Source organism: Chroicocephalus ridibundus, chromosome 6 (assembly GCF_963924245.1).
Source record: "Chroicocephalus ridibundus chromosome 6, bChrRid1.1, whole genome shotgun sequence".
In the NCBI taxonomy this organism is placed as follows: domain Eukaryota; kingdom Metazoa; phylum Chordata; class Aves; order Charadriiformes; family Laridae; genus Chroicocephalus; species Chroicocephalus ridibundus.
In genome coordinates this window covers 32,994,442-33,007,159 of record NC_086289.1, presented here as the reverse complement: position 1 = coordinate 33,007,159, position 12,718 = coordinate 32,994,442, and the positions used below count along the sequence as shown (strand labels likewise).

At 41.6% G+C, this 12,718-nt stretch overlaps 1 protein-coding gene across 5 annotated transcripts in view; it reads left to right on the top strand.

The window, feature by feature from the left end:
• Positions 1-12,718, top strand: part of FAM13C (family with sequence similarity 13 member C) — a 65,468-nt gene that overhangs the window by 49,387 nt on the left and 3,363 nt on the right. For 4 of the 5 annotated variants that reach the window (XM_063337955.1, XM_063337960.1, XM_063337956.1 and 1 more), the window contains 4 exons: positions 1,159-1,370; positions 7,008-7,091; positions 10,353-10,448; positions 11,648-11,847. In XM_063337955.1, coding sequence (XP_063194025.1) covers positions 1,159-1,370; positions 7,008-7,091; positions 10,353-10,448; positions 11,648-11,847 — 592 coding nt within the window. The remainder of the gene's footprint in view (positions 1-1,158; positions 1,371-7,007; positions 7,092-10,352; positions 10,449-11,647; positions 11,848-12,718) is intronic. The other variant, XM_063337961.1, reaches the window with a different exon arrangement.

Sequence of the window (12,718 nt, the reverse complement as noted above, 5' to 3'; positions counted from 1 at the left end):
CAGTCTCCCACCTTGCCCAAGGTCCTTCACCAGCCAGGCATACGCTACGAATGCAGCCTGGTTTCACAGGAGCTAACTCAGACCTCAATTCAATTTCCTTGTCACTCTCTGCGGGTCCCTAGAGCTCCAGGGTCTTTGGCTTGGTGTCAAGCTAATACACTTGCATACTTTGGCGCAGCCAGGCAGCTTGCTGACTGAGCAGCTAGGACACACTGTAACCTTGTATGTCTTCTGCTGGGCTACTCAGGTGCTCTTCTGCCAAGGGAAGTCATTTCAGCAAAGTGGCTGATTCTCCATGTAAGGACCAGCTCAGCAGCCTGGCTCAGATCGTGATGCAGCCTCTGGAAGGGAGGGTTATGGTTTAAATTGCACTAGAGGAGAGTGGCGTTGGTTATGCAGACCTGGAGTAGGTGTCTCCAGCAGCCTGGTGGCTGGCATGGTGGGCTCCGTATCACAGCGTAGCCTCCCCAGCCCTCCTCAGGGAATGGCCTTCACTCTCCTCCTCACTTGTGCAGCAGCACAGGAGGGCAGGCAAGCACAGCGGGGGTGAGTGGGGCAGGTGGCTGCGGAGACACTGCTGCTTGTCCAGAAGGCCGTCTGTGAAGGACTGCATCCTTAGACAACAATCCCCACAGAAGCTTGGACATGTTCTTACTTATCCAGACACCGGATCAACTGAGAGTACATGGGTTTACTGAGCAGAAGGGGGAGAGAGCGAGCTCTGCTTCCAATATCTTTCCCGCACCAGGACTCCCACAAATAGTTTCAAGCACTGTTTCTCCTTTAAAGCCCTTTTCCTAACCTCACTCCCACAGAAGTTCTGCACTGATTCCTTCCCAGACCCCACTCTTTAACCCAGTGCCTCTTCAGTCCTCACCTTTTATGTCAAAGATGGGCTTGGAGGAAAAAGAGAAGTACCTATGTGCTGTAAGTTTCATTGGCCTGGTCACATCTCATCCCTTGACCACTGGATTTCCCTTTAACCAGGTAAAAGCTGTTACATGTTGAAATGAAGCAGAGTTACTTACCTACACAACTGGTATGATAATAATTGTATGCAAGAAGTAGGGATGTTTGGGTTTTTTTCTTGTAGCGTCAGAGGAACCTTCTTTGCAAATATTTCTAATCTATTTACTTGCAAAGTAATTTGCCTTTCAGAGCTGAAACTCAGAATATCGGAAGAGCAAAACTGTACTTCTAGAGCACCCCAAAGAAATGATCATTGCGAAAACACTGGGACCTCTAAAGAGGCTGCGCCACAGGAGGCCACAAGCACAGAACCAGCTCCCTCAGTAGAAGAAACCATGGATAGTGTATTGAGACGATTAAAGGAGAAAAGACAACACTTCAACCTTCCTGAGACTATTAAGGTATTTAACAAATATGGCTGTTTCTTTCAGAACGTTATCATCCGAGGCAGATACTACTGAGCACGTAGCTGTCTGAGGGCCTGCTGGTGGCTGTGCACCCTCTGTCTTCTGGCACTGCAGCGCATTTTCTCTCTAACAAGATGGGAGCTGTAGTGCAGATTTCCCAAATTACTTTTCTGGGAAGAATTGCACAGAAAAAGAGGTGCAGGTTTTTTTCAAATAACGCTAAGCGCTTTTTTCTCAGAGATGCATGTACAAAGCTGTTTGCCAGGCACCGCTGAAACCTGCCTACTTGCGGCTGTGTGCGCGGGAAGTGCATATCCCAGTGTATTGGAGATGGTGACAGCAAAAGGAATCCCATCTTGAGTCCACAGAAACCATTTGACTAAAAACATTCCTGAAGTTATTTTGACACTAAAGGTCCCCTCTCACCTGAGCAATGCTGAAAGCCTCTGCCGAGTGCTAAGATGACATGGATAGCACAACCGTCCAGACTGCTTTGCCCTTCTGATCTCGTACGCTTACTTGTGGTGATATTCCCTCTGCTCTTCCACATTCTCAATTACGCTTCTACATGTAGGAGCAATATTCCATGAAATGTGCTTGCATGGCTGGGCAATTTATTTTTATTTTTAAACTAGTACATGTTTTAAAATTCTGCTGTACCTTCACACTACTGGCGCATTATAGGGTCTGTCTGAAGCTGGTGCTCTGCAAAACATATTGTCCATAAAAATACGTTTTGGGGGCTGTTTTTTCTGTTAAATGATGTTGCTATTCCTGATGCTATACAGCCAAGCAAGACCTCGAAGGTACCCAAAATCTAAATATTGACAGTAATGTTTAGACTCTGTCTGATGAATGAAAAAGGGTGGGGGAGGAGAGGGACAAGGAGGAGTGAAGAAGAACTAAATGCTAAACTATGTGAGAACTAAGAAATGATTCTGGGCAGATTTCAGTAACAGAAAGTACCCAGCAGAGATAATTTTTGATTTTTTGTTTTGTTTTGCTTCTATTCTCATTTCTTAAACACCTCGTTACTGTATAAAAACTAGAACTGTGCATAACAATGCCGTGCTTCTGAGATCTTGAGCTCTGCATACATGACTGACTTTTTAATTGTTTCTTTTTATAAACTACTTTTTTTAAAACTTGAAATGGAAAAAGTGTTTCATAACCAGAACTCCTTTATAAGAAAACAAAAGATGACAACAAAACCACACTGTTCTCTATATAGTCCTAAAATCCCAATAGTGCAGACTGTATGATAATATTTTCAGTTGTTAAATATTTTTTTATTGTGCAAGGAGTGAGATGAGATGACACCAAAAGAGATGTCAATGAGGAAATCCTGTCCAGAAAACCCCTCTTATAGAGGAAGTTTTGTGAGGGTCTCTGTCCTACTCATTTTCTCATTAATAGGACTTCTCCTGATTTTTCCAAGAGAGAACCTCCTAAATCTGTGCAATGGCAGTGCTGGCTTGAAATATTCTCATGGAGGATTCTGTAATGTAAATTAAATGTTTGCACAAGTCAGTAATTTCAAATATTTTTTAAAAGATCTTAGATTCTTCTTGTAGAGAAAACTTGTGTTGAGAGAACCATCCACTTGTTAGCTGAGGTGTATGATAATAGTTATACGAAACTGCTATGGAACAGAGGCTAGAAAAGGAATAATATGAAGTCAAATCGATCTATTTCAAAAGGATATATTTTACCAATTCCTTAAGTATAACATTAAAAATGATTGGTTTTTGATTAAGAGTCACCATAATCAAAATGCTGGGGAAGAACGAGCACTGATGATGTGAAATGAACCAAGGATGGCTGCTGGTTACAGCAAAGATCAAAGGCTTCATTTCAGCTACACGCAACTTTGGTGTTACCATAGATATTTTTTACGTGCAACTTTTTATTTTGTATATAACATTTAGATCCCGTACCAGAATCTGAGCTAGAATAATAGTAAACTAAATAGCAGCTAAATGTTTCTTTTTTCAAGATTTAGTTATTTTGGGCAGGGATATTGTTTCCATAAAAGCCTGCCTCGGTCTCCCCTGAAGTTCAGCTGCGGAAAGCCTCTAAGGCCCTGCTGAAATACAAATGAGAGAATGAGTACAGAGAAAAATCCTGAGGCACCCACGATGTCTGAAGGGGACAAACCATAAAATCTGAGTATGAAATAGAGGAATGTGGGTTTTCAGAACCAAACATCTCTCCCACATAAAAAGCCTGTGAGTAAAGTTACTGAATTGAGAAGACTTAGAGAAAATTGGGATTATCCCATGGATGATTCAGTAACCCAAAAAGGGATGGCCACCTGTTACTATTTTCTAGGTACAAGGCTTCAGAAAAAAAAAGATTAAGACCATGAATGTAGGAGTTTAGGAGCCATAAGGCAAATAGAGAAAATTTGAATAATATTACTCCAAATCCCTAAATCCCAAATCCAAATCCCAACTCCTGACTTTTAAGCCAAGCCGAATGTTTAATGGCTGGGGATGTCGTTGCTGCCCTAATCGCAGCGAGGAGGAGCAGCAGCCCTGCGGTCCTCAGCTGTGGCTCACCCGTGGGCTGCAGTCAGACTTGGCCTGTCCCTCAGCTGAAGTAAACTGGCATCGTTCCAGGGATGTCTTGTGTCACTTGTTGCCTTCCTTTCAAATTTTTCTTACTGTTTTTGTGTGAAATGCTGCTTTGTAGTGAGCCACCACACAGCCCCACGTGGCAGGCGCAGTAGGGCCTGGGAACCCCCACTCGGTGCCCGCATGGAGACAAAGCGCTGCCACCAAAAGTGAAAGGCCTCAGCCGTGCCCGGTCCCCGCTGTCACGCTGTCCGGCCTCAGGGTTTGCATTATCTGTCTGGAAAAACAACAGGGAGCTTAAAAGGCATAAGCATTCAGGGAACTGACTAGTGGGGAAGACAGCTGTATACAGTATTCGGTGTGCCTTTGTCCCAAGTTACGAAAACCACCCTACTACTTTAGCTTGGCATGGAATCTCCTTTTTCTTTCTTTATAGGCAACAATCAGCTTTTGCCTTATGTTTAGTTTGAAGATTTGCAGTCTGTCCCCCCAAGGCTTTTCTCAGACTGGTGACCTTTATGCATCTGTCCTCTCATTATTGACCCGCTTCAGTTCATCTTTTCCTTGGCTATGAAGCACTGTTTTTATGTACTTAGCATTGAATTTCCTGTTGCTCTACGCAGCCTACAGTCCTAAGATGTCTCAGACAATTCTGTAGTTTGTGATTCCACCTGCCCTCTCTGATTTCGAAATTATCAGCCATTTTGAACATAGCTGAATACAAACCCCTATTGAGATTGCTAATAAAATGAGCTAATGAAATAGGCCCAAATGCTAAACCCTCTTGAGATTTTTTCTCATGTGTAAAATCAATATTAATGATCACTCCCTGTTTCCTCCTAACTATTCCGCTGCTCCAGGCTTAAGAGTTTTCGAAAGAAATTAACCTTGTATTAATTGCAGAACTTGCAATAAGTAAACCAATTAGCTACTTTATAATACTCCTACATTCTAGTTAGTAGCTCTTCTCTTAACGTGAATGACAGATAATTTTGGAGTGATTAACTTATGCAGACCTTTAAGGCAAAATGTGATTAGTGGTTCTGCACTGGTTTTGCATTTGGGCAGCAAACAAAACAGGTTTTGCTCCTGCTGAAGTTAATAGCAAGGCACCCCTTTGATATTAGAAGTGCATTGCTTCTTCAGGGCTTGATATATTTTTAAAAAGTAGAGGCTAATTACTGAAAATACTTCTCTCAGTTGTCAATAAAAAAACCTAGTCGTCGACTTCCTGCAGAAAGGCATATTCCCTTCCCTGTTCCCAACTCCAGTGTTCTTCACATTACTTGGTTGTGGTGGCTGAGCCTCCCAACCTCCGGACACTGTCCCTAATTCATACACATCTGTCGTCATCTGGCAGAGACTGTTCTGACCCAGATGAAAGTATGCAAGTGTCAGGATCAGATCTTCTTGGGAAGACGGGGAAAGAGAGAGGAGGAGAGAAACATGAGAAACACCCATGTTCCCTGCAGCAGACACCTATACATATCCTGGTATATCACCGACACCGACAAATCGCATTGTTGAAAATCAACATTTGTCTTTCATCTTTGTGATTTCATCTTTCAGATTGTGATTTTTGAACAGAAATGAACTGCTAGTGTTAGGTGTTCAGCCCAGCAGAGCAAGAACTGTGACTGAGGGGGAAAGCCCACCTCCGTCCCCATTGTTAGTAAAAGGCTGCTCTTTCTGCAGCTTCCCCATCGCGGTCCTACAGACGCACACTGTCCAGCCATCATTTCCTGGTGGCTGATCAGATTATTCTTCCATTTCATTTTAGAGATAGCACCTTTTTCTAGTATGCTCAGCATTTATGGGGTGTTAACCATGGTATCACAATGATTGGATATTTAGGGATTTGATTGTGAAACTGTCGTTCCACTCCATAGATGTGTTGTGTTTGCATAGCTGAAGCTTTCTGTTCTTCATCCCTTACCAGCCAAGGCAAATCTGTTTTTCTTGATGAATAATTAAAAAGTTGAGGAATGACCTCTCTGCGTTTTTGCAAGTTTCTGAGTATTTTGTCTAGAATGGTTGTTGTTCTCATTTGTAACAACTAAATAATATTTAATATATAATGCTATCTATGATTTATGAACTGATCTGGCAGATAGAAGTTAATGACATACAGATCTCATTAATGGATTAAATAATGGATAAGAAAAATACTTATTTAGTTTTTCAGTTACAACAACTATTCATAAATGTTACCTAAGCATTGGAAAATGTAGTAGGGAGGTGCTGCACTGATATCTGTGGGACCTCAATGCCAACACCTTCTACTCAGATGCTGCAGTCGTCTTTTGTGAGCCCGTCTTTCCTAAACCCAACGCATGAGATACACCCCACGTCCATGCGATTGGGCTGTGATAGTCAAGCAAACACCTCTGCTTGTTTAGACTTTCCGGTATTCCCAGAAAAATTTTTCAGATGCAGGCTCTGACTGAGCAATGCACAAAGATTCTTGTCTTACTGACTAACCTTGTACCCTTGGAAACCTTCCAGATAAGGATGCAGTGTTCTGTCAATGGTCTAGAACTGCTTCCTGACTTTAAGCTTGTTAAATTGCTTTTGTAGAATAGTTATTTTGAAAGAAATCAAGTATTAGATCTTTATATAATGACGTTAAGAAAAATAAGATTCCAGCCTTTCAGTACATTTTCATTCATGCATCTTTCTCCAGGAGAGCAAGCGCAAGTTCAGGCCACAAAGGCTCCACTTTGGCCAGGCAAAGCAAGTACGGTGTATTTGCCACTGGTAAAGGCCTAACTGACACCTGCGCTATTGATCAGTAGAAGTATCTCCTAGCTCTCGTTGGTTTGCCCCAGGCCTTGAGAGGGTGACATGTACTTTGATTCATTTAAAACTTCAGTCATGTACATTTGGACTCTGTTCTTGCTAAGCCAATGCCAAGTCCCCGTTGACCTCAGTGTGGACAGAAACAGAATTCATTATTAATGTTTATCTGGGGAGAATAGATTATTAAACAGATACCTACCTGTTCCTTTGTCATGAAATCCTGACTCATAATCTTATAAATAACTTTTTTAAATAGGATATGACAAAAAAGCAAATGGCTTTGGAAAAAATCAGTCTTCAGAAATGTCTACTATATGTTGAGAGTATTCATGGACGACCTGTAAGTATACCATGGAAAGATAGGTAAATTAAAAATTATCTAACTTCTCTAACAAATACTTTTTGACTCCTATATTAAATATATTTGGATGAATTTTACATGATTAACATAGTTTTAGTTATTTTAAACTAATCTTCAGGTATAACTGTTATTGCCTGATATTAATGAATTTGGTTTGTATTTTTAAAATAAAAAACAAAGGCAAGTTTTAGTGGCCATGCATCTCTCTCCATGATTGGAGTTTGCAGGTTTTGATGACAAAGTTGGAGGATTATATATATAAGAACAGCAGACTCGGCTCATGCACACTGTAGCTCTGCTACGACGTATGAGAGGTCAGAATGCTGAGCAGCCGAGAAAGGGTTACAGGGCACCACCTGAGACATGAAATACAGAAATGACATGACCTGTCATCTGTGCCTTCCTTTATTTCACAGCAGCACTTAAAACTATTAATTAAAATCCTTTCAAGGGCTTTCATTGCTGAACGTAGGTACAAAACAAAAAATTGCCACTGTTGCCGAGATGATGATTTGGAAATTTTTCTATACGCAACTGAGGGAATTCCCATTTGATGTCTGTGTCTGCATTCCTATGACTGTCTCTGTTTCTGGCTAGTAGTTGTTGTGGTAGAGGAAAAGGGAAGCGGCACCAGCATGTGTCCAAAAATATTCCAAGTCTTAAAATTATTATGATCTGAATCTGATCTCTCTGCATCTTGGATAAAATAGTTTGTTTGTCCAGCTTCTTTGGGCTTGGAATGAGAGCTGAGGGACGGAGAGAATATATAGGAAGGGCATGAAGAAATAATTATATTTCCTAAGAAGGAGAACAAACAAGAAATTGAGTTGTTAATGGTATATAGAGGCAAAAGAGACTTGAAGATTCAAAGATAGAAAAGAGACTAATAGAGCATGCTTTGTACCATGGGGCTCAGAGAGGGTGTTTCTTCTCCAGGTCGAAGCAGCTCTGTAGCCAGCTAAGAAAGAGGATGCTAACTGCACAAGGAGAGAGGTGACCAGGGAGACTAAGCAGCCATGAGGGAATCGTAGGTCTGTCGAACAGCTCTGACTTCAGGTCACAGAAAGCCCAGGGACAGTCAAGAATTTAATGCAGGGAGGTGGAAGTTAGGCAAGATTTTTACATCTTTTGTTGTGGTTGAAAATAATCAAGCAATCTGGAGATGCTCCACGCAGTTCCAGCTGCATACCTACATAACCATGTATCTTAGAGAAGTAAAGTTTAATCTTTGTATCAACGTATTTTCCTGAGGAAAAGGGGTGAGGAGTCTGCATGCACCCTGGGCACCAAGAACAGCTGGAGAGTGAGGCCACCAAGGCTCAAGCTCAGCGACAAGCACAGACTCCATGCCCAGTTCAGAGCTGGAGGGGCCCAGGAAAGAGAGAGCTGCTGGGGAAGCTCACACAGTTGATAAAACTCAGGGGGTGATGATTTGGAGAAGGCAAATCGGTGACTGCCCAGTCTGAGGCACCCCGGTGACATTAGCTAACAACGCAGGGTGCGTCTCTGCTGGCAAAGAATTGTCTCAGTGCAGAAAATGGATTTTCACAATACTTGAATGCTGATTGCTGAAGGCTCAAGACCACCAACTTTAGACGTTTGAATTAGCAACCCATGACATGCCTTGTCATTTAACAAATATCACACCATAGCATTCTCAAAAGGTTAATCTGAATGGAGTGCACTGGGATTCCAAGAAAATAATCATTTTGCCTGTTATGCAAAAACTTTGGTGGTTTGTCGTGATTTTTTGTTTATGGTTTCTTTTTTCCTTTTAAGCAAATAGCAAAATGCAGTCCTAGACAATCTCGCAGTTATTCCAGAAACCTTCTTTGGGAGTACAAATGAATCCATCAGAAAAAATTGTCAAGTTGTTGCATATTCAGAGTATTATGAATACAGCAGCCTCAAACACAATGGAGAGCACTGGTGACGATGCTTACCCTGCTGATGTTCAGAATGGCTGAGCACCATCTTTATCCAGACTCACCTGAGCAAAGTCAGGCAGAGAGGGCCCTGACTAGGTTTAAAACAGAAAATTATCTGTTCTGGCTTGTTTGGCATTTCCTGGGGCTCTTATGTGTTGCAATCAAATGGAACAAGACGACTGGGGAAGAGAAGCGGACTAGGTGGGATAGGCAAGCCCTGACACTGTAGTGAAGCATGCCTCTAGAAATCATCTCTGACTTCTCACTCAGACAGACATATGCAGAGCCATCAACCTGCGTTTGTCTGTCACCCTTCCTCCTGAGGACCAGCTATCGGTCTGTTTCTGAGCAGCTCTGGACTGTTGTCCACGTTGCCAGCCAGCCTGTGGCCCTTCAAACCTGCCATGTGTGCACTCAGCTGAGCGTGTGGGGCTGGGCTTCGATGCAGTAGCGCAGTCACAGTGCCAAAAGACAGTGACATGGTACCCAGTGGGTGCTGATAGGCATGTCAGTCGAGGAGCAGAGGCTGACGGTGGACTAGTTTGCAAATGACTCTATTTTGACATTTAATCACTGAGGAACATGTTGTTTTTCTGAGGTTGCGGTTGGGTTTTTTTTTGTGGGATTTGTTCTTTTTTTCCATAGTCAGTCTACTGCAAAGCTAGTTTCCATAAGGTTTATTTTTGTATTTACAAATACTTGTGGCTGGATCAGGCTCTTAATACCTGATCTAAAATAACATTCTCCTCCAAATCAATGCTCCTAGCGCTCATAAAAGAGCAAGAGCAAACTAAATGAACAGCCAGTTAATCCCGATTGTGGCGAGGGATGCACATGGAGCCAGCTCGCTCCGTGAGGCTGTAAAGCTGGATCCTCAGCACTCTCCATCCCACTGGGCACCTGCGTATATTGGCCCAGGCAGCTTCTCATGTTACTGTAGCTAGCCTGTTGCTGTTATTCTAGTTAAGTAAGTGAACTGCCAATTCAATGCATGGTAGGAGCGTATCTTAACTCTTACAACTCTATTAGCATCTTCAGAAAGAGACAGAGACTAGTTTATTCTCTGCCTGGGTTCTGTGGCTCAAGGAAGTGAGGAATGCACATTGGGTATTTTCCATTAGAAAACAGATTGCAGTTTTCTTTTTTAGAAATTGTATGGATTAAACTACAGTTCCCATGCCGTATCTATGGAAGCAAATTACACATACTCTTCTAATACCTTTCTCAGCTTTACAGGAGCAAATGACAACTTTATTTATTTATTTTTTATTTTTAATTTGGAAGAGTATATTTTGTTATGATTTCTCTTTAGGTAACCAAGCAAGAAAAGAGTCTCATGAAACCTCTTTACGACAGATATAGAATAATCAAGAAACTTCTCGCAGCTCCATCTTTGATCACAACAATTGTAAGTTGGAAAGAATTCATACTCATTGTCAAGAAAACCTACTAAGTGCTGAGTTTGATTTGTACCTGTTTGGCAGCAGTAGAGCTACTGATGTTTGAAGAATCCGCTCATTGGTTAATGCAGGGTGTTGATATTTCAAATAGAGCAAACGCTCTGTAAAATTCAAGTTGCAAGCACGTAAGTTTCTGAGGCAATCACTTCAAATGACTGGGCAAGAGATCAAAGGCTGGCATTAGCTTTCTGTTATGGCTTACAAATGCAACACAAAATGAAACCTATCTCTTTCCACGAAGCACTATACTGTCACTATATCTTCTATATTTTGTTGACAAAGCTTTTATCAATAATGTAGCACATAAGTATAATTTGTAGTACTTTAATTAATAATGTGTCAATGTAAAGTAACAGTAGTGGTCCCTCTGTGAGCAGAGGTAGTGCAAGGTGGTTATCTGGAAGTTAATTAGCATGTCTCTAGCAAAAATACTAACCTAATAGTAATTCCGGCTGGGTTAAATTTATGAACTATTGTCATATTAGATGACAGCGGAGCTTTAGATGTCTTTGAAAAATCGCAGCGTAAATCTTTGTACACATGCACGTGGATATTTTATTTAAAAATTTAGCTGAAGTTCCCTTGTGTTACTACTTAGGAGCTTTGCTCCGTGGAGTTTTTATGTTTAAGCCTTCGTTTCAAAAGCTCAACTTTTCTTCTGAGGATGATGGAATGTGAGGAAGACAGTGACATCACTCTGTTTTGGTAGTTAACATTTGTAGGTATATAACTGTGGAATCTCTGCCTCCAACTCCTGTTACAGTCAGAATTTCTGGGCATAATGCAAACAGTAGATGGTATATAAGAGGAGGACAAGCTCCAGCAAGACTGCAGTGCTGCTTACATAAATATAGTATGTTCTTTAAATCTTTGCTACTTATAAAGGCTTTTGAGTAAACAGAACTAAATTGCCAGCTGGAGATAACCCAGAAGCAGAGCCAACTTGTGTCCTGTCTAGTCATGGTGGACAATACACAGTAACTCAGTGGGCCCCACGACAGCTCTCGTGAACGATCCCAGGTAGAGCTGGGTAGAGCTTTCGATGTGTGTCATCTATCTCAGTGAATAAATCCAGGAAGTTAGATCCTACTAATTGTTAGTATTGTAATGTAAACAGCTAATTTAATAATGCTTTGCATTTTACAAGCAGGAGGAGGAAGATTCAGATGAAGACCATTCTCAAAGCAGCCATGAGTTATCATCTGGTCCAATATCTTGCCTCCCTGTCGAGGAGCACCTGTGTTACTCTCAGGAGGAGAGTGAGCCTGCATACGTTTCACCTCTGGATGAAAAGAAAGTTTTCAGGCAAACAGCCCTGTCTATGTCCAATTTACATGAGGCAACAATGTAAGTTCTGTCTATTTTGTTGTTGTTTTTTTTTCTGAATGTTTTAAAATATTTTATGTAGACTTTGTAAATGACACGTGGGCCATACTTGTTGCATAGGAATATTCTGTACCAAAGAAGAGATTCCGCGTTTTCTTACAGGAGAAAAGAGGCAGAGGTTAGTTGTTGCTTGGGCAGCATACCTGTGATTTGAGCTATTTATTCACACAACTCTGTGCCAGGTCCATGAAGAGAAAGGTGCAGGAATGTAAACAGATCGGAGAAAAAAACTATAGAGTGGTAGATACTACATCATGCCTTAGTAAAGTATATGCTGATCTACTTATAATTGCTGCAAAATTTTTAGATAGCTAATTACTTGTGTTCTTACAAAGCAGTCACAAAACAAAGCACAGTTTGGGCAGGCAGGACAGTCTGCTCCTGTGTGTCTGTACTAGGACTGACTGACTGTGTGAGGTAAAAATGCTGGAGACGTGAAGCATACAAGTAGCAACAGGTGAGCTGAGTCAAGGGTCACACAATACCTGGCCACATGGGAGGCCATTGAATGCATGTAAAATCAGTTTCTTCCTGGTGTAAGAACAGTTATCAGTGTCTGCCTGCCCAGAAAACTTAATACCACCCTCCATTATACACCCAAAATAAAGCCCTCCTCCTGAGTTGTAGTGAAGAATCTCAGGTTGCATGAGATAACGAATCTCAAGATGCACATGCCCTGTTATCACTCATCTCTGAAACTTGTTGCATATGCATTCTAGGAACAGATCTGTTGTCATAGCTTATGGGATGGTATCTTCTTCTTGTGTTTTAAGTGGCAGCTCTTAGATGCATGAATGAAGTTGACTAGGCTCTACCAAAATTGAGCGTAAAT